Source organism: Nymphaea colorata, chromosome 9 (genome assembly GCF_008831285.2).
Source record: "Nymphaea colorata isolate Beijing-Zhang1983 chromosome 9, ASM883128v2, whole genome shotgun sequence".
Classification (NCBI taxonomy): Eukaryota; Viridiplantae; Streptophyta; class Magnoliopsida; order Nymphaeales; family Nymphaeaceae; genus Nymphaea; species Nymphaea colorata.
This window is the reverse complement of record NC_045146.1, coordinates 3,484,785-3,506,360: the sequence shown is the minus strand read 5'-3', so window position 1 is coordinate 3,506,360 and position 21,576 is coordinate 3,484,785. Positions and strand designations below refer to the sequence as shown.

The window sequence follows — 21,576 nt, the reverse complement described above, 5'->3', positions numbered from 1 at the left end:
GATGGCCAATAAAAGGTAGGCCAGAGTTCGCTTGCAGTGAATCTTACCATATTACTTTTCGTCACTATTGGAGGAGGAGATACTATAATGGAAGTACTTCCCTTCCCTCGCCTATAAAAAGAAAATAAATGTTTAAGAAAATAAAGGTTTACAGGTAAGGCTGCACATACGACCCGAGTCGAGCCCAAGCTTGACTTGGCTCAAAAAACTCGAGCTCAAGCTTGGCTCGAACTCGAGTCGAGCTTCTTATAGCAAGCACAAACTTGACTCGACTACACAAAATCGAGTTCGAACTCAACTCGTTTAATTCATTTAACTCGTTTAAGAGTTATCTCATTTAGTGTTAACTCATTTAGTGTTAACTCATGTAAGCATTAACTCATTTAACTCATATAAGCATTAACTGGTGTAACTTGTGAAAATTTGTTTTTGCCTTAAAAGTTAAAACCAGTGGTTCGGTGATCCAGTTTTAGCAATATTATATAGAGAACTGGTTGTGAGTGGAGTCGAGTACAAAGGAATCTAATTCCTGAAACTCGAACTCGACTCGTTTATCGTTTTCAAATATCTTTGTAATATCCAACTTGACTCATTTATAAACGAGTCAAGCACGAGCTGAGTTTTTCAAGTGAGTTTGAGTCAAGCCTGAGTTGGCTTGGCTCATTGTGCAGCCATATTTACAAGCCGCCAGATCTTGATGGATGACTAATTATTACTTGGAAACTGACGGTGTTGCCACAAGCATCATAAACAATCGCGGTATGAAAATTACTACTAACGGTGATCCTTCTCATCTGATATGAATTCTTATCTTTCCTACTTCTCTTGTTAAATATGGTAGATGTTCCTCATTTGATAACTTCTTATGAATAGGTAGTGCTTCTATACATCATGAGAGTTATTTCCCATAATTACAAGCAAAAAGCTTGTCTTTGTATGAAATTTTTTATAATAGAATAGCACAGAACACTAGTCAATCCATAGAAGCATGTCTTTGATACCTTCAACGTCATTGAATTGAACCTACTGCAACAGTACTTACATAGAAAAGTATTTAATTGATCAAATTACAAAGGCATAACTAAACTAAACCTAATATCCAACAAATCAAATATAATAGTGATCAGCTGCCCCAACAACAAAGGCCACTAACAAAAGCCCTACATGCAGCATTCAGAATTTCAAAGCCTCTACTTAATTAGAGTTTTTTCAAGTACATATCACCTCATTGGCCTTTGACTTTCTTAACTAAATGAGACCCACTTTACTAGTTTCTAGTTGATCAACTCAAACTATTCAATACCATCCACTAATTTCTAAATGTGTTACATGTTAACAGGATAAGGTTTGATTCCGAAATTTCCTTGAAAGATGCTTAGAGTAGAGGAAGAAAAGGTTGGCTTTGACCAGCTTCATTTGATATTGGATGACTTAATTTCCAAGGAAATCACTAGACTTTTCTTGTTAGAGCAGGTACAAGGGCAAATATGGAATTATCATTAAGCCAGTTTTACATTTATAATGTCATATGCATGTCGGGCCTTGAACCTTAGACTTCCTCAAACTTATAGATTTTACGTCCAATCATCTAACCAGGTGGCAGGGGCGCAAGTAGGTGTGAGCTAAGTGTGGGCAATTTCCCAAATAAATTTTTTAAAAAACTTTTTATCTTTTTTATTGATGTATAAGGGCAATTTTTATCATTTATATAAGTTGGTGTCTCTTAAAAATTTTATATCTAGTGCTCCTTAGCTAAAAATTTCTATCTTCGTCTATGCCAAGTAAATACATTCCTCACAATGATAAATGCAAGGCTGAAGCAGATATAGGCCTTCTTTTTTTAGGGAGTGGGCTGTATTAAATTGTCCACATCTCGATACCCACCCAATGTATAGCTTGATTGCTAAGCCCAGAAAGGAAAAAAAAGGAAATGGAAAACCCATGCTAAAGCAGCTCTAAATTAAGGCTACAAGCAACTTTTGGCATTTCATTTCTTAAGAGTCTTCATCACTAAGGGGATCATGCATATTATTTGAAAGTTTCCAAATGATATTCTGTATATGCTTTTGAACAAAAAATAAAATTATGCCCACTAGGAACATTTGGGGAGTCTTGAAAGACCTTTGTGGGCTAAAACGTATAGGATCAAGAAACTCTGAACCTAGGGTTGTTGAACATGATCAGAATAGCCAAAAGGAAAACTAATATTGTTCATGCCCAAGTATGAAATTCAAAGTCCTTATGGTGATGGGCCAAGTATAAAGCAAGAAGAGAATAGATTAAGAGAAAAGGAAGGGTTAACAGTTGGAAGGAACAGAAAGGCAACAAAGTCTAAAAAATGAGAGTTTTGTCACAGGAATCAGGGACACGGAAAGCAAGGGGCATGCAATAATTAGTTTGACCTTCGTTTCCTTCTGAAAACATTTTCGCAAACACATGGCTGAACGAACACGGATACTCCGTCGCTTAGCTGATCAAATTGATGGGCAAGTTGAGGGTTCATGAGTGCTAGCGGAAGTTGGTGTTCTCTCTCTCTCTCTCTCTCTCTCTCTCTCTATATATATATATATATATATATATATATATATATATATATATATATATATATATATATATATATATTAAAGCCCATTTAGTACATCTTAAAACCCCAAGACCATATCCAAACCGTTTCCATCTACACTAGCCTTCACTAGCGGCACAAATAGATGTATCGGATCAATGCATTACATCAAACAGATCAGATATGGACCAGTCCAGCGCAGAAAAGAACACTTCAAATCCAAATCTGAATCTGATTCACATGGAGCGATCAACCTTCCGACATCAAGAAATTCTTCAACATCCTCTATTCAAAATTAAATGGGAAAAGTATAATCCGATAGAGAGAGAGAGAGAGGAAGAAAAAGACAAAACTGGCCCTTGAAATTCGGGAAGCTGGTTGAAACTTGCTGGGATGTTTTTGTCATTTTATGGAAGATCGCCCTGTTTTCTTCTACACAACAAAGGAAAAACCATTAGAAATTCGACAATCCAGAGATAACTTTCCACTACTTGCGGATCGGATTTTGTTGTTTCACACACCCACACACACAGCCGAAACAGGAACTAGGAACTGTGTCTCTTCCACTGATGCCATTGCTGTAACTAACGAAAACAATAAGGAGCAAAGGTGACCCAGATCAACCAATGTAGAGGTCTAATAATAGTAGTCGTAATAATAATAAAAGTTCGTTGTGTTTGGGTGCGGGGATATTTCATTCCAAATCAGATAAACATTCCTGAAGTATAATCAGAGGGAATTCTCTCCACCATTCATTCATTCCTTCTCAGAACGTGGTGACAATCTGATCCCCGTGATTGCAGTCTCCATGCATGGGAGGAAAAGTCGTGGGCAAATCATTCACGGGGACTCGAGCGTGCTTTCTTCATACAAGCTTTAACAAGTGCTAATGTTTTTATCACTAGTGAATTTATTTTGTTACATGGATACAGAGAACCGAGGTCAATCTGATCTATTATAACTTTTTGGACGAGAAATTAACTTAAATTGGTTTTAATAACTAAAAAACCGGGGAGAACAACTTAAAATTCTTATCGCTCCGACACCGAGATATTCTGCAGTTCCGGCGCTGATAACTCCTGTTTCATCGTTTTAGTATCACGAAGTTTTAATCTTTCAGCATTCTTAAAATTTGTAAATATCTCGATAAATTATATTTAACTGCCCCTCCCGAAAAATGTCGTCTGATGACGTCATCCATCTTCCAGTCTCCCACGTTTTCGATTCTTTGCAGAAACAGTCGCAATTTGTTACATAATTCAAAACGATCTTCCTTTTACAAGATTTTGCGGTCCGGTCCTCGTCTGGATTACGAAAAAAATCAGTTTAGTTAAATCCTCATACTTGAGCTAAAACTGCGTATTGCACTTGATGATCTAACCATGTGCAACGGCGAAACCCGGTTAGTTTGATGGATCTGAAATAGGAGCACCTCTCTGTAATACGATCATAAAAGGTAGTACTTAGTATTTTTTTTTAGTGTCGCCTGTTTGTCGTGAATATTTTTCCAAATCCCACAACAATATTGGTACCAAAAGTAATTAGTTGGACTTATTCTAAACCGGGTCAGTCCTTTCCAGCAGCCCATGCGGCACGATTTCATCAAGAGTTTGTACTTTAAGATTTATTAATTCGTATCTCAAATTTAAGGGGTTCTTTCGTCGCTCTATCCTAAAGATCCCCCCTTCTACCAAGTGCCTTCCCGAGTTTCTATTTCTCTTGACTTTCTTGACTTTTATTTTATAGTTTATATTTTATTTTTACTATAACATATCAGATACAGCAGCATCTAAACTTAAGATTCTCATTTTTTTACATTAAAAAAAAAGTTGGATTTAAGAGAAGGAAAGAAGAGTCTAATCATAAACAAGGGGCAGAGATTGGTGGAGTTTGTGTGGAGCATACCAAACTACTCTAAAGCCTTAAATTTATGTGTATCAGTCTCACAAGACTTGGGTCACTATTCCATAAACTTGATTGGACTTGATTGTTAACTATATATTTAGTGCTTCATAATTTTTTTTTTTACTTTTACTCTTTTAATCAAATCATAAAAATCTCAATTCAAATACTGTCAAATGCCCTCATAATGCTTTTCCTTAATTTGCAGCATTGCCCAATATCTCCTATTGAAATTTTCAAGGGCTGAAAAGCCTAAAAATCTGTTTCTCTTCATATTTTTCATGATCCAAACCTTTGTGTTTTTATCTTTCCTGACAAAAAGGCACGTGTACCACCTATCTCACAGCAATGGTGGAAGCAAGAACAACTACTCTTAGAACAACTGTGAAACAGTTAGATACATGTTCAACAATATCGATCGAAATCTTAAGTGTGGTTTAAGTAGTCACCAAATCTTTAGATAATATATCGGAAGATGTTAGATCATAAACCAACTTCTCAAGCAAAGAGATCGGTGCGCTATGGACATGCAACTCTTGACTTCCCTCAACTTAAAAATCTTAAGCACTGCACTCTATATAAGAACCAACTACAGAAGAGCTCTAATTTCTGTCCATGCATTCAACCGTTTTTGTCTTCCTTTCCATCGAAGATTTTCTTTCCCAAACGACAGTTGCAACTAAAAGCAGGTTAATTTAATGCACTGCAAATTTGGTCTATTCAATATGCATGTAAGTGCGTGGAGATGGCATATTCGGAGCGAGAGGTTTCTGTTTCCATGATGCACGTGAAACATGAAAGTTCATGGGCTCCAATACCCCGCTTTATGGTTGTATTGATTAAAAAGGAATAGCAAACCAGTCCGCCAAACTCGCGCTAACCTAACCTCACGTGTGATGCCGAGCATTGTCTTTCTCCTCACTGGCCTGCTTTTCTTTCTCAGGTGAAAGCTCCAGCAATTCAACCGCGTATCGTTTACTCCTACACCAACAAAAATTAGTTGGACCAGCCGGCACCGTTACTCTACTGTTCATGGTGGAGAAGGGACCGGCCATACTCTACTGTTCAACCGAGTATTGCACGCACAAGACACCATTCACACAATATATATATATATATATATATATATATATATATAGATATATATATATATATATAAAAGAGAGAGAGAAAGAGAAAGTACATTGATGATGAAGTAATCTGTCACTTAATAACGTGAGTTGGTCTTGGAATATTGAGGCGACCATACGTATAAAAAACTGAGGGTGGAAGGCCCGGTTCATGACTCAAGGAAAAAGAAAAAAGAACAACACAGAGAAATAGACCAATGTGGCGTATATGCGAAAGAGCTTAAGTTTTATAGGCATGTTATTTAGGAAAAGAGAATCGTCTAATAATGTCAAATATCTTGAGCTACATTCTCAAGTATGTCACACGGATGCGCCATTTTCGGCTTTTATGGCCTGTAACATGTTATAGGATCTTGATACAACTTTCAGAACTTAAGAAATAATTTCAACAAAAAATGAAGTTTTTATGTACTAGATCATCAAGAAAGATCTCTGTTCATTATTAAAAACTTCAGAATTAACCTTCAGTTCCATTGAATATTTTCTAAAAATAATATATAAGTTTACATATCCAACTCACGTCTGAAGTTGTAAAGCGGTATCTAGGTGACAATAGCATAAATGACAAGCATCACAAGAAATATATAGGGTTTCCATGACATCATCCACCTGCCTTGCTTACACCAGCGTCCATGTAAAAACAGCGACCATGGGTGGTAACGTCATTTCAATTGAAAGAGATTGTTAATTATTAAGACAAAAATAACTCCATAAAAACTACACTTTAACTCCAGGATATAATATTGTTAAAAGAGGAGGGTGTTCACGAAATTCTCTCTCTTGATGGGTATATTTATTATTTATCTAACACAACGATCGAATTTCTAAGCAACACCAGTCAATGTAGGGAATACTTGTTCATGGTGGCCTTTTAATTATTGTCTCGTGTCCCCTCCTCCTTCTCCTCCCTACCAGAGCTATCTCAGATGGCCGGGAATTCCTCCATTTTCCGGCAGTTCAGCAGACCAACTGACATTCTAGAGTAGGAAGAAAGGAAAGAAGGAGCGCGGCAAAGAAATAGTGTGGGAGATAGAAGATGGAGGTTGGTGAGGAGCAAAGTGGAAGCACAAGCGACGGTAAGGTGAATCCTCCGTTGACACCAAGAAAGAGATCTGCAGAATCTGACGAAGAAGACGGTGAGTCTATGAAGAGTTCGGAGCCGGTGGAGACGAAAGAAGGGGGACGAACCAGTTCCGGCAGTGGAACAGGCGCCGTCCGGCAGTATATCAGATCAAAAATGCCTAGGCTTAGATGGACTCCGGAGCTACACCTTTGCTTTGTTCATGCTGTAGAGAGGCTTGGTGGTCAAGATAGTAAGTGAAACCTCAGAAGGGATATGCACAAGTTTTTCCTCTTAGAATTCCATAAGTTCTTACACTTTTCTCGTTAATGAATTATCGATTTGCTTTTTAATGATCATGATTTATGTGGTTTTAGGAGCTACGCCCAAATTGGTTCTTCAATTGATGAACGTAAAAGGACTTAGTATTGCACATGTCAAGAGTCATCTGCAGGTAAATGTATAAATGATAAAGACAATGATTTGAAAATTGTAACGATATTTAAGAACAACAACATAGAGGTTTCCTTTTCTTTTCTCCCCTTTCATTTTATTCAAATATTTGGTACTTATTTGTGAATTTGATTCCTCTTGTGTATTCCAGATGTACAGAAGCAAGAAAATCGACGATTCTGGGCAAGGTACGTGAGGAAAAACCCTAATCCTAGGGCTGTGTGGAGGGCTCTAGTAACCAAGATGAATAGCAAATATTTTGTTAATCCCTTGCAAAAAAAAGAAGCTTTTTAAGATATTTGGTGCTTCGACTTTTGAAATCAATTTTAGATTCCGTTTCTTTTTTTGTTTCATTTCAAATAAACATGTTTGGAGTTTGTTGGTTCCTAAATATTTAAATCAAAAACCTGGATCTACTTTAGTTAATTTCCTGTAAATTGGAAATGAATTTAGAGCTCCCCAAAAGGGTAGTTGATCTGCTTCGCTATAAGCACCAGCCCCTTTTAATCTACCATCATAAACTTACAAACACTCATGGTGATGCATCCCTGCTGCTGGAAATTAAGTTAAAGTTCGGTGCCAACTCATATTCAGGCTTGGAGGCTAAAATATCGACTAGATTAATTCTACCAGCAGGCGGCTGTAAGATCTGATGGAGAAAAAATTTGTTTTTGTTTTGAATTTTTGGTGGCTTTTTATACAAATAAGTTTCTGGTTTCACATCGATTTTTTCAGAGCTTTGGGTGTCGTGAAGCTTTGGAGTTTTATTATTTTTCCTTTTGTTAAACTATACTTTTTTTTTTGTCGTTCGTTCAGTGATGAACCAGGGAGGCAGGGATAAAGATCATCATGGGATGCTAATGGCAGGAGACCACGTTGCAGAGATGTACTTTTCAAGAAGGTCTGCAGGGTTTTGGCAGGACTTTAGAATGGACAAAAGTGGGATTTTCGGAGCAGGGAAGCAGTCGGCAGATCATCTCTATGGGCCTGTGCTCCACCATCTCTCATATCAATCCAGTACCCTCAGGTAATCCACTGAGAATCTCTATACTCATCCTCCCTCTCTTTTTCTATTTGTTTCTCTCTCTAAACCTTTCCCACTGTATTATCTTGGTTCTTGAAGAAGCCATGACTGGATTTTCAAACCTTATCTGGGTCAGTCTGTTCACACAAGAACACCATGCCTAGTCACAACCACAGCCACTGTAGCATCATCAACAACCACTACAAGTACAAGAAGCGGACAATTACAGCAAGCACCACCATCTCACTCCTTCCTTCCAGATTTCTCTTTCAGAAACCCTAGTAGGCACTCCCCACAGTCTCCCTGTCCCGAAAAGAAGGACGCGATGGCAGCAGACGGCCGGCCTCTCAAGATCAGCCATTGGCTGCATGATGGAAGGTACCTATCTCTGTACAAGGAGTTGCAGGAGTGCCACAGGCAAGAAGCACCAAGAGATGATCAATGTCTAGAGAGAAGAATTCCTTCCCAATGTTTCCATGGAAGTCCGACCACTGGGTCGTCTCTCTCGAGGCAGCCGCCAACGAACACTCTGTCAACCTCCACCATTTTCGCTCCCCATCTTCTCCATAAGGTATATTTCTCATCACACGATTCCATATATGATACTGAGCATCTTAGATCTTGTTCATTACATTCGCGAAGGTCTGATAACCACAAGGGTTTCTCAAGCACTATCAGCGTGGGACAGTGGCGGCTGATGAATGTCGCCAAGCAGACACGGTGTCACAAGTTATTCGAATGATATATATAGCTGGTTCTAGATGCATGAGACACTAACGGGAGGTGCTATGGCTATACATCCTGTTTTGTGACTTCTAGGAGGAGGTTCCTTTGAACCAATGAATTGTGGTTCCCTAACAAGTCGAGCTCAATTCCAATTGACTGGATCGATCACTCTCTCTCTTCTCTTTATATATATATATATATATATATATATCCCCCACCCTCTCCAAACCAGCTGGATGCCCTTTTACTTTTTTTTTCTTATTTTTTTAAAAGAATGTGCCTAGAAGCATTATATTCCTTAAGCCAAAAAAACTGGGGTAAGGGAAAACACTTTATATATATATAAAAGATTCATAGATTTCTCTATTGCACAGCAAGTTGTTTGATGCATTACATCAGACAAAGTGTTTAACCATAACCGTTCAATCCAATGCAATGAATCAGGTGGCTATGATTGGACAAATTGAAGATGGTTCGAGGAATTTAACTACGGTGTGTATGTAGGTATATATGTATGAAAGAGAGTTTTTTTATATGTCCTCACATATTAAAGCACAATAAATTTACGTAATCCGACTGCATAAAGAAATTTACCATTTTGTTTCAGAGAGCATGATTTTAGTCATGTTTTTTGAAGATATAAACATTATCTAATTTTAATTATCCATAACTTTTGACCCCTTCGCCCAGTCAATGTTTCTGCTTATACACCCAAAAGGAATTACCTAATGCCAGTAGTTGTTAAATAAACTATTCCAATCGCAAATATGAAGTTGTTTTTACTATAAAGATTTGTGCAAAAGATTTGTTTTTGTTTGTGCCCTCGGCATGCTGGGCGTTAAAGGAGTACAATGCAATTTGATCTAATAATGCACATGGATTTAACATTTCTTTTTTCTAAAATTAAAGTCATACTTTTTGAAAATAGAATCACCAATTTTTTTTGCCCACGAAACGTTTCGTGATTCATTGGTTTTTCTTTGGGATTCCTTTTTACACATAGAAATAAGTTTAAAAGGTCGTCATTTATTGAATAAATATTATAGGTCCCATGCATCAAATTATTTTGTCATTTTGATCAAGTAGAGAAGGTTTTAGTACAGGGAACATGGGAACAAAAAAAACCTGAGGCATACCATTCTCTCTCTCTCTCTCTCTTTCTATATATATATATATATATAGTCTTTGTGTGTATGAATCACGTAGACAAGTTATATGAAATCAAATTAAGCACGTCTACATGGTGAAAATCCTTAATTTAAAATTGCACCTAGAACTTAAGGTCTTTTTTCTGTCAAATGTTGTGCACTGTGAGGAGCATTCTACTTGAAAATTATGAATATTTACTAGAATTGAATGAAACTCATTTCTTAACAGAAAGTTTGATATGTACATCCCTACATCCTGTTAATATGACATTTAAAAAAAAATGTGTGTGTGTATGCATAAATGTAGAACAGTTCAATTTTGCCATGGTTGGATATTGTTGGATGGGTAAAACTGAAAAATTGTCATTGAAAAACTGTCACTAGATTGACATTAGCCACTTATGAAGTGGTGATGGTTTATTGCAGCATTAGTGACGATTTTTTAAATTTTACCATCCAGCACACCTAAACATTATATATATATATATATATATATATATATATATATATATATATATATATATATATATATATAGAGAGAGAGAGAGAGAGAGAGAGACTCGGTCTATCTCTTTCATCTCCTCTCTTCTCATTAAATGCGATTTAATAGAAAGAAAGAGGAGAGAGACAAGCCAAGATTGTCCAAATAGTGGCCAATGACTACTCGTTTTGTGTGTGCCTTTGATGCAATCTAAAGATAGTGCAACATCTCGTAACAGTACATTGCAAAAGTTCTTCTTTATTTGTAGTCTTCATTTTACCAGTCACATCTCTCATGTTTCACTCATCGATAAATATATGCTAAGATCACATTAGTCCAAAAGTTCATGCGGAAAATCATCGGGCACAGGATCCTCAAATATAAAAGCATAAAACGATAATGAATCGCTCAGTCATAATTTTAGGAAAACATTAGTGGGTATAATGAAGAATGAACAGCTTTTGATCAATGCTACTTTTGAGTTCTGTTTAGCTCATTCAATCAACACACACTGACATAGATGGTTCTTTTCATATTATTTAAAAGGAAAAATAGCTCCTTTAGTTGATTCTCCTTTCTCGATGTTTTCAGAAACTGAATCAGACATCATCAGGGATAGCAGAAGAAGAAGATAATGATCTGAAAGAGAAGAGAAAGCCTGACCGTCCGGAACCCGATTTGCAGCTGACACTCAGTCGAAATTCAGGAGATGAAAAGAATGAGAAAATCCAACATTCTGGGTCTCTAGAGAATAATATTGGTGAAGAGATAGGTAGCACGCTGTCACTCTCCCTATTCTCCTCTTCATCTCCTTCTTCCTCCAACTCCAAGAAACAAACGCAAGCCACTAAAGACGCTTTACAGTTGTTACAGTCAGAAAACAGCAAGCAGGCATCCAGGAGGCTGAGTACTTTGGATCTGACCATGTCAATTGGGGCATTGGAGTGAGATCTTACAGTACTTGTCTCAAAGGCCTGAAAATTAATGATAGTTTTTCTTTTTCAATTTTCTCTCTCTCCCTTTATTTGGTCTTTGTATTTTCAGACTAGGATAAAGGAACTCAAGAGGGTATGCTTTATTTCTTCATTGCTCGGTATCTTCTTTATCTACATGCATGCTTCACAATACTTAGAAAGATCATGTGCTATCCATGTGCCTAACTAGATAACAATAATAATAACAATAAAAACAAGAATAATAATGTGATTTCATTTTTTTCTCACAGCAAAAAGAAAGAATCATGTTGTTAGGACGCCTCCAGTTAGTTGCCACCCTAGGGAGGTGCATGTTCACAATAGGTGAGACTTTTTGTCGTATACAAAAAGACTTGTTGATGCTTGCACACAAGAGTGTACTACTACTTGAGGGAAGGAGACTTCATGAGGATTAGTAGCTGTGGCCTTCCCATGTACACGCACTGCTCTATTTTGGTGTCGCTTACTGTAAAATGCCATGCTATGTCCTCTTCCCTTACTCACAGGACAGATACATGTCAGCCTTGCGGCAAAGACTAGCTAATCAACCTAGCAATTAAGTATATTCAAATCCCTTATTGACTGTCATGTGGTTAATAACATCACTTGATGGTTCTTGTAAGCTAAAAAGGGCAAAAAATTTTAATTCACAATGTAGGGAACAAAAACTTGTGTGTATGTGTGTGTGTGCCTGAGTGAGAGAGAGAGAGAGCAGGCTGAAAAGAAGGTGAAATTATACAGCAATATGATACTAACTTTCATTGGTGCTCATCAAATGTCACTGAAAATTTGAAACCGTTGAGTGGAAACAAAACACAGAAAATGCTGGTGAATGTAAAGACCTTAACTCCCTTTGATGGCAAACATTAATTTGCATATTCCACAAATGTAAACCTTCTGTGGCAAAGACAATGTACCAATGAAATCCCTGCAGTGACGCTCAAAAAATGTTATTGTCAATTTTTATGGCTGTCACGCAATATGTCATTGAAGTGTCTTTCAGTGGCATTTCCAAAATGTCATCGTTGGTTTGCCATGGCAGAGAAGAAACACCACTTGATAGTCTTTAAATGCCACCAAGAAGTGTTAGTGACACACATTTGATATGTCATTATCAATGGGCTATGGCAGATCTAAAGTGCCACTAAAGTTGTTTAGTAACACACACTACATGCCATTGTTAACATTTGATGGTGGATTGAAACTATCCCTGAATATTTTATGTTGACATGCATACAAATGCCACCATTTATATTCTGTGGCAAGTTAAGGGCACCATGAAAAATTGACACACATTTGATGGTGGATGGAAAAGTGCCACTAAAAACCTTTTAGGGACACAAATTTAGGTTACATTCTTTATGTTTTATGTGTAAACATCCATTTTGATGCACATAATTGACTAAAATGCGTACCAACAAATTTACATGAACACATTCATCATATAACCGATTCAAACATATCAAATGGATACAATGACCATTCAAATTTCAAGTAATTATGCCAAAGTCACCTTACAAACTATTGTCAAATAAAGTAAAATTGGCATTTTCATTTAAAAAAAAACGATATAAATAAATATGTTTTCAATAGTTTCATAAAGCAGAAAAAACCTGTAGTCGTGGAGATCATGAGTTATCAATTAGAGGCTAAGTTAGATTAGCCACATTGGAAAGCACCCCAAAAGTGATGCTGAACAAACAGAATCTTTTCTTGTTGAAGATATATCATTCCAAGGTAATATCAAGCATGTATTACAAGCCTAAATCTATATATTCTAAGTGCACCTTGGTAACTCTTCACACCATTCTTAAAATCCTCTATTGACACGTAATTGAAAAATGACGTTGCACTCTGAGCACTCTTATTTCATACCATAGTGTTTTTCCATAGGCAAACCTTCAATAGAGATGAACAACATGTTGAAGGCTCTCAGTGCAGTTCATGTTCCTTATGCTGTCTACAGCAATTTCCTAAGATACACCCATAAGCAAGACAAGGATAGTTGAAAGTGATAGTTTATATATAATGAGTACGTTATGGATCAAATGAAAGGAAGAAGAATGCTTTTTCTTTCTTTAAAAAAATGACAATGCTATAGATGCCTATATACTGAAGGACTATACAAAAGTTATTACAAGAAAATCACGTGTGCATGGTATGACCATCGATCGAATATGCTTCTCGCTCATAACTGAATTGGGAATTTGAATATTGTCCAAGTTTGTTTCTAAGATAATTTTCCTTAAACATACATACATAGTCATGTCTATGCAACAAAAGGTATAAGAATTAGAAGCATCTTACTAAATGATTTACAATTCTATAAATGACAAACTTATCTCTCATTCAGATCATTATATACATGTGATTACCATCATTCGATTGAAGCCCTATACATGTCATTATAAGTTGATCTCATTGAATGATTTGTAGTTTTATTAATGAAAGACTTACATCTCATTGATATGTTACATGCATACAATTATAATCTTTAAAATAACGCTCAATACATGAGAGACACATGATAGATAAAATAACATATGTTTTGATCAAACTAAGGAATATGACTGGATTAACTGTAAATAGGCGTGCTTAGATGACATTATGTGCATTTAATTTTATACTACACATTGTGCTTGATGTATGTTGTTAACACTGATAATTTTAATGGAACTTATAGTAATCAAGATTGTCTCAATCTTTTATTGATATAATGGTTAGAGCTCATATTTAGTAAAGGCAAAGATGAATTCATAATGCACAATTGTATAACATCAAATGTAGCTAAGTAGAAATTATCCATTGGATGCCATCTAAGAAACTGGCCCATTTCACATGGTTTGGCATCATGTCATCTCATTTGGCATATATCTCATATAGATATAAATGAAATTAAGGAGGCCCATCTCCAGTTTTATGAAAGAAAAATTGAAAATTTAATCTCAAGATGTCATAAATATAGTTGCAGGCATTAAGGCTATATATAGGTGGTTTCCTTTCTCCCCATTAGAGAATAAATGTGGGCACTATATAGAAGCCATGGAATTGACAACTTATTGTTCCTCGATCTTGTGATGGACAAGGTAAGCTTTTATGGATCTTGTACATCAAGGCTTGCACAAACAATCTCATTGAAATTCTATATAGAGATTTTCGGCCAATGATGGATTCCTATGCTTCCACAAATCTTGTACATCAATGATTTGCTTGAACAATATAACTAATTTTATGTACATAGATTTTTTGCCAACAATGAAGGGAAGCAGACAACAACTAATGGTGCTCATGAAACTAATTTCCCTGATTTAATGATGTCCAATGACATAGAGATTGAGCATTGTTGTAGATGGATTTCCTTCCCTAAAGAACAAGCTTTGGTGGTAGATGTGGATTAATAGCACATGCCAACATCAAGTAATATGAATTGAACCCATTTTCTATCGATGGTCGGCAAAGGTGTCAATATAGGAAACTGTCATTTGGCATCCCGCCATTAAATAACTACTAGCACTAATGTGCCATCTTCTAAAGCATGGGAGACTCCCATTGATGAAGCTTCACCTGCTACAGTGCACAAATTGATTTCTCCTCCGCCATTACCACCGGTGATGACCACAGGTCTTACGGCAAAGAGGAGCAGGACCGACTCCTTCTATAATACCTCACTCTCTGAAGTGATATGTCGCTTCATACTTAAGCGTGTCCTAGGCATGAACATGAACATCACAATTATAAAAGATAAAGAATCAGCTGTTTTGTCACATCATTAAAGGCCACTTAAGGTTGGATTAAACCGATGATTTCAACATTCTCCCTTTTCTGGTGTATAATGAATCATTTCATTACATTTCAAAGTTGACAGTGAAAAAAAGTCAAACCTTAGGGATTGGAGAAACACATTTTTTAATTAAAAGCAGCATGATTGAAGGCCAGTTCCTATAAAATCAACTAAGTTAATATTCAATCTTATGCAACTAAAAGTCTAGTTTTAAAGAAATTAATTATGACATCATTGATAACTAGTGGGCAGTTGAACAGAGTCCTCTGCATAAGCTTTTACTAGAACCAACCATCACATTGTTGTCGTATGTATTCATGAAGATTTCATCATCCCCTTCTATGAGCATGAGGAGTGGATTTTGGCTACTCAAGTGCCTTATCCAAAGAATCATATTTGAGCGGGCAAGAGAGAAGTTGATGTTAGACGTTACACAAATCAGCATCGAGATTTCAGGAAGCAGATTGAGAATCAGCAACATCGTGATTTCAAGAAAGGGATTGAGCCAGATTGAGCCGTGATTTTGTCTTATCCTATTGGTGATTCCCTATCTTACCTTGTTTATCATCTTGTTGTATATTCGAGAAAATAGAGAAGATGAACATTGAATCTTGTATAAATACCTTACGTTGGGTAAGGCATTAATACATCGAATATGAAAAGAATAATTCATTCTCTGTTTTTCACTCTTTCCCTCTCGTTTTTAATATGGTATTAGAGCAAGGTTAATCGTGAGGAATAGAGGAAGAACAAAAAGATCTACCACCTATCCTTTGGCTGCCACTAGAGGGTCACTAACTTCAACTGTCGGACACGCTTCCAGCCCATTTGGAGTAGAACCAAGCGGGTCTCTGTTCTGTCTTCTGAGAACCGCCGGACAATGACGGTTTCCATCCAAATTATCGGCGATCGGCCAACGATATCAAGGGCCTTCCAATACCATTCGATCTGCCACATCCCCATGATGATTCCCACCAAGTTTGAGGTGAATCCATGCAGTATTGACGGAACTCCCCCTTCCAGTCGCAATTGAGCGGAAATCAGCGACGATTTCTGCAATATCTCCGCCACTGGTGGCAGCGACCCGATTTTCATTCAGATTGTCGGGTTCTTCACATGATCTGGTGATCTATTAACTTGATTTGGTGCATCATTTGATTATCTAGCTATTGCCTATGATTTCATTGTTGCTTAACTTTAAATTGAGGAGAAATCGTCCCAAGGAAAGCCGCTGTTGTGCGATGGGCGTTTCCGAACAGGGAGCTGAAGTTCGTAGTCGATAGAGAGCTTCAACCTGCGCGTGATTCTGATTGGGTACTCGGATCGAGGCCAAATTTGGGGCGTCTACTCCTCCTTAGCTGCTCAACCAATAGGCCAAATTTCAGCTCAAATGGACTTCTTCATTATTTTATAAAATTTGGCAAGTGCGGGAGTCATGACAATCCAGCAAGGAGAGATCAATTTTTGTGCAACAACTAGCAAGCGTCTGGTTTTCTTCAATGGCTGAAACTCAAGGAGCTATTGGGTCCTCTTCAAGATCAGAAATGATTGCCCAAGATGACAATCTGTTTTACCTCCACCACTCTGACATTCCTAGTGCTTGCCTTGTTTCTCAACCTCTCACTGGCGACAACTATGAAACATGGAGGCGTGCCATGACCATGGCTCTCTTAGCAAAGAATAAGATGAGTTTTGTCGATGGTTCCCTACCAAAACCCACATCTCCGGCATCCCTTGTTATATCTTGGGAAAGATGCAATAATATGGTCATTTCCTGGCTGCTCAATGCCATTCATAAGCCCTTGATGCCAACAGTCGTATATGCTAAAGAAGCTGCTTTTGTTTGGAAGGAGCTAAAAATCAGATTCACGCAGTCTAATGCTCCTCGCCTGTATCAAATTCAGCAGCAAATCATCAACTGCAAACAAGGTCAGTCTCCTATAAGCATTTATTATACACGAATCAAAGGTTTATGGGATGAATATGATGCATATGTCACTCCTCCGGTATGTGATTGTGGAGCAATAAAGAAGTTGACTGAGATACAAGAACGTGATAAGCTGATTCAATTTTTGATGAGTTTGAATGAAAGTTATGGTCCCATTCGTAGCCAAATACTTCTTATGGAACCAATGCCCGACACTCCAAGGCTTATGCCTTATTGGTTCAAGAATAAAGACAGCGAGAGCTTCATATTCCACTTCAGCCTGACTCTATCTCTGCGGCAGCTACCATAAATTGCCAAGATACAAGTCATGATATTGCCGTTAGGTTTATGGGACGCCTTCGACCCCAATGTGATCACTGTGGTTGATTAGGTCACACCAAAGCTCGATGTTATCATCTACACGACTTTCCTAAGAAGAAAAACTTTGGTGCTCAACGACAACAGCCACAAGCAAACTCGTTCACAACTGATATTGCATCTCTCGGCAACCCTATCAAACCACCAGAACTGTCAGCTTCTCCCAATTCAGATCTCTTCCAATAGTTTCTAGAGTTCATGAATTCCAAGACTCCCAAAGTCAATCTTGCATGTACTACCCTATCACTTGCTTGTCAAACTTCTTCCCAAACTTGGATAATCGATTCTAGTGCTACACACCATATCACCAATTCATTATCCAGTCTTATTCATCCATCGATAGTTAAATCAAATCTGATCCTGCTTCCTAATGGTTCTTCTACATTCTACACCCATCACACATGTCGGTCAGCTTCACTTGAACTCCTCCATTACTTTGCATAATGTTCTTTGTGTTTTCTCTTTTACTTGTAATCTTATATCAGTACCTAAACTTGTCAATGAAAATCAATGTCAAGTTATATTTGACAATGATTTTTGCACTATTCAGGACTAACGCTTGATGAAGATGATTTGGGAATGGTAGGATGACAAATGGACTATACATTCTTGAGGATGAAGGATCACGTGCTGCTGCTGTTTCATCAGACCAGCAAAATCTCTGGCATCTTCGACTTGGTCACCCCTCTTTTCATCGTTTGGAGGCTATTTTCAATTTTTTAAATTTCGCTTCCAAACATAAACATTGTTCTACATGTTATCTTGCCAAACAAACACGTTTGCCATTTCCAAATAGTTCTATCTTTACTTCTAGTATATTTCAATTGGTTCATTGTGACATATGGGGAGGCTATCAAACACACTCACTATCGGGCGCCCATTATTTTCTTACTATTGTGGATGATTTTTCTCGTTGCACTTGGGTTTTTCTTATGCGCCACAAATCGGAAACATATTTTTACATTGAAAAATTTCTTAACATCGTAGAAAATCAATTTTCTACAACCGTTAAAAAAATTCGTAGTGATAATGGGACTGAGTTTTTTTCTTCCCACATGGAAACCTTGTTGCATAATAAGGGCATAGAGCGCCAACACTCTTGCATTGCCACCCCACAACAAAATGAAGTGGTAGAACGAAAGCACAAAGATTTATTAAATATCGCTCATGCCCTTCGTTTTCAAACTGGTCTTCCTATCAAGTTTTGGGGTGATTGTATCATGTCCACTGCTTACTTGCTAAACCGGTTGCCTACACAACCTTTACATGGCAAAACCCCTTATGAGATTCTTTATGAAAAGAAACCCAAGTATGAACATCTTCGAGTTTTTGGATGTTTTTGTTATGCATATAACATTGGAAAATCTCACAAGTTTGATGCCCGTTTTCACAAATGCATTTTTATCGGATATCCTTTTGGCCAAAACTCACAAGTTTGATGCCCGTTTTCACAAATGCATTTTTATCGAATATCCTTTTGGCCAAAATGCTTATAAATTATACGATCTCAATAGCCAAGAAATTTTCACAAGCCGAGATGTTAATTTTTTTGAAGACAACTTCCCTTTCCACAATATCAAGGACACCCAAAGTGATGTTGTCATACCTCTCCCTATTCATGAACCTCTTGAACATGTCGACCCTCCTACCTTGACCACCCAACCAGCCCTTCCCAACACCCAACCTCATGTTGCACCACCGGTACGGCGTTCAACCACGGTACGTGCGCCTCCTTCACACCTCAGGGACTTCCAATGCTACTCCATTCATCCAACTCAATCGGATGGCGTCAGCATCCACTAAAGGCACCAGATACCCCATCGCTAACTACCTTCATCTCCAACATTTCTCTCCTAACTACCAAGCTTTCTTCACTTCTCTTCTCGGCCATTCCGAACCATCATCCTTCCACAAAGCGATGCAATTTTCAGAATGGCGTAATGCTATGGCTGTTGAAGTTCGTGCACTTGAAGAAAATTCAACTTGGGACGTCATTGATTTACCTCCCAACAAACGCCCCATTGGATGCAAATGGGTGTATAAACTCAAATACCATGCTGATGGTACCATTGAGCGACATAAGGCTGGCCTCGTCGCCAAAGGTTATACCCAAACAGAAGGCGTCGACTACATAGAGACCTTCTCACCCGTTGCTAAAATCACTACCATTTGATGTCTCTTGTCTGTTGCTGCAATCAAAGGGTGGAGTATATTTCAAGTTGACGTCAACAATGCGTTCTTACATGGTGACCTCTCTGAGGAAGTATACATGACTCTCCCTCCTGGTTTTACCCGATAGGGGGAGCACAAGGTATGTCGGCTAAAAAAATCATTCTATGGGCTCAAGCAATCATCTCGCAATTGGTTCTTCAAACTTACTGAAACCTTAATACAACTAGGTTCAGACTATTCGTTATTCTCCAACGTAACTACCCATAGCAATACCTTTATTATTGTCTATGTGGATGACATAATAATTGCAGGAGACAATCAAGTGCAAATTACAAAATTGAAGTCCGTCATCAACAGCAAATTTCGGCTAAACGATTTGGGCACATTAAAATATTTTTTGGGTATTGAAGTTGCTTGTTCCAAACAAGGCATATTCTTATCTCAAAGGAAATACAATATGGATATCCTAAGCGAGGCTGGGTATAGTGGTGCTAAACGTAGCGAAACTCCAATGAAGCAACATTTGAAACTTGATGATGAAGCAAGCCAGCCATTGAAAGACCCCACATTTTACAGAAAATTGATTGGACGACTCATTTAACTCACCATCACACGGCCTAACATCCTACACACCGTCCAATTACTAAGTCAGTTCATGTTGCAACCCAGGAACACGCATCTGGACGTAGCCTTTAGAATCCTTCGGTACATCAAATCCACGCCAAGCTTTGGTATATTTTTATCTTCGTCTAGTAAAATTTGTGTCAAAGTTTATTGTGACTCAGATTGGGCTGCCTGCTCAATGACACGAAGATCCACTTCAGGTTTTTGCATCTTTATTGGAGAAAATCCAATATCATAGAAAGTAAAGAAGCAAACCACAGTTTCCAGGTCAACAGCAGAGGCTAAGTATAGGTCAATGGCCCTAACAACGTGCGAGATGATTTGGATAAAATATTTATTAAGAGATCTTGGAATCAAACATCAACAACCAATGAAATTATATTGTGACAATTTGGTAGCACTTCACATATCCGCAAATCCTGTATTTCATGAGAGGACCAAGCATATAGAAATTGATTGCCATGTTATAAGGGAGAGGATTCAAAATAGAGAGATTCATACCAAACATGTTGATACTCAAAATCGAGTTGCTGATATTTTCACTAAGGCTTTAGGTAAAGATGCATTCATCAAATTAAGAAGCAAGTTAGGCCTCCTAGATCCCGAAGCGCCAACTTGAGGGGGAGTATTAGACATTACACAAATCAGCATCGAGATTTCAGGAAGCAGATCGAGAATCAGCAACATCGTGATTTCAGGAAAGGGATTGAGCCGGATTGAGCCATGATCTTGTTTTATCCTGCTAGTGATTCCCTATCTTACCTTGTTTATCATCTTGTTGTATATTTGAGAAAATAGGGAAGATGAACATTGAATCTTGTATAAATACCTTACGTTGGGTAAGGTTTTAATACATCGAATATGAAAAGAAGAATTTGTTCTCTGTTCTTCACTCTTTCCCTCTCGTTTTTAATAGTTGAAAATAAGAGGTTTGATCAAGTAGTGCAGTAGTAAATTTTCTCAAGTAGCATGTTTATGTAATTGGTATTATGATTTAAAGGGCACTTAAAACCTGTTAGAATCATCTTGCCTAGCTAATCCATATATAGCTCCTTCTCAGCCATATATAGCTCCTTCTCAGCACAATGCAATAGGTTCTGGATCTTGTCAAATCTTTCATCAGTAAAAGTATAGTTTCATCCAGTTGGAAATACAAGCCACGTCAATCACCCCGAAAAATAATATCTTTTAGGCTGCAGATTTTGAAAAATGGTGGATCTTAATTATAAATAT

General features: G+C 37.5%; 3 protein-coding genes across 3 annotated transcripts; all 3 read left to right on the top strand.

Moving 5' to 3' along the window:
• The first annotated feature begins 6,447 nt into the window (after positions 1 to 6,447).
• On the top strand, positions 6,448 to 11,523 carry LOC116261141 (uncharacterized). The gene is made up of 6 exons (XM_031639771.1): positions 6,448 to 6,908; positions 7,033 to 7,109; positions 7,260 to 7,296; positions 7,925 to 8,135; positions 8,232 to 8,703; positions 11,079 to 11,523. The coding sequence occupies exons 1-6, from the start codon at positions 6,632 to 6,634 to the stop codon at positions 11,433 to 11,435; spliced, it is 1,431 nt and encodes a 476-aa protein (XP_031495631.1). The 5' UTR covers positions 6,448 to 6,631; the 3' UTR covers positions 11,436 to 11,523.
• Positions 11,524 to 16,741: 5,218 nt separating this feature from the next.
• LOC116260215 (uncharacterized) lies at positions 16,742 to 17,479 on the top strand. Its single transcript, XM_031638375.1, has one exon. The coding sequence runs from the start codon at positions 16,742 to 16,744 to the stop codon at positions 17,477 to 17,479; it is 738 nt and encodes a 245-aa protein (XP_031494235.1).
• A 1,851-nt stretch (positions 17,480 to 19,330) lies between these two features.
• Positions 19,331 to 19,720, top strand: LOC116260214 (uncharacterized mitochondrial protein AtMg00820-like). Its single transcript, XM_031638374.1, has one exon. The coding sequence runs from the start codon at positions 19,331 to 19,333 to the stop codon at positions 19,718 to 19,720; it is 390 nt and encodes a 129-aa protein (XP_031494234.1).
• The last annotated feature ends 1,856 nt before the right edge of the window (positions 19,721 to 21,576 follow it).

What these genes read in the sequence shown, in the direction of transcription:
- LOC116261141 (XM_031639771.1), top strand. Translation starts at nt 6,632, where the DNA reads ATGGAGGTTGGTGAGGAGCAAAGTGGAAGCACAAGCGACGGTAAGGTG. An exon ending in TATCAATCCAGTACCCTCAG is followed by an intron (nt 8,136 to 8,231) that starts GTAATCCACTGA and finishes TGGTTCTTGAAG; the next exon opens with AAGCCATGACTGGATTTTCA. An exon ending in CTCCCCATCTTCTCCATAAG is followed by an intron (nt 8,704 to 11,078) that starts GTATATTTCTCA and finishes CGATGTTTTCAG; the next exon opens with AAACTGAATCAGACATCATC.
- LOC116260215 (XM_031638375.1), top strand. Translation starts at nt 16,742, where the DNA reads ATGGCTGAAACTCAAGGAGCTATTGGGTCCTCTTCAAGATCAGAAATG.
- LOC116260214 (XM_031638374.1), top strand. Translation starts at nt 19,331, where the DNA reads ATGGCGTCAGCATCCACTAAAGGCACCAGATACCCCATCGCTAACTAC.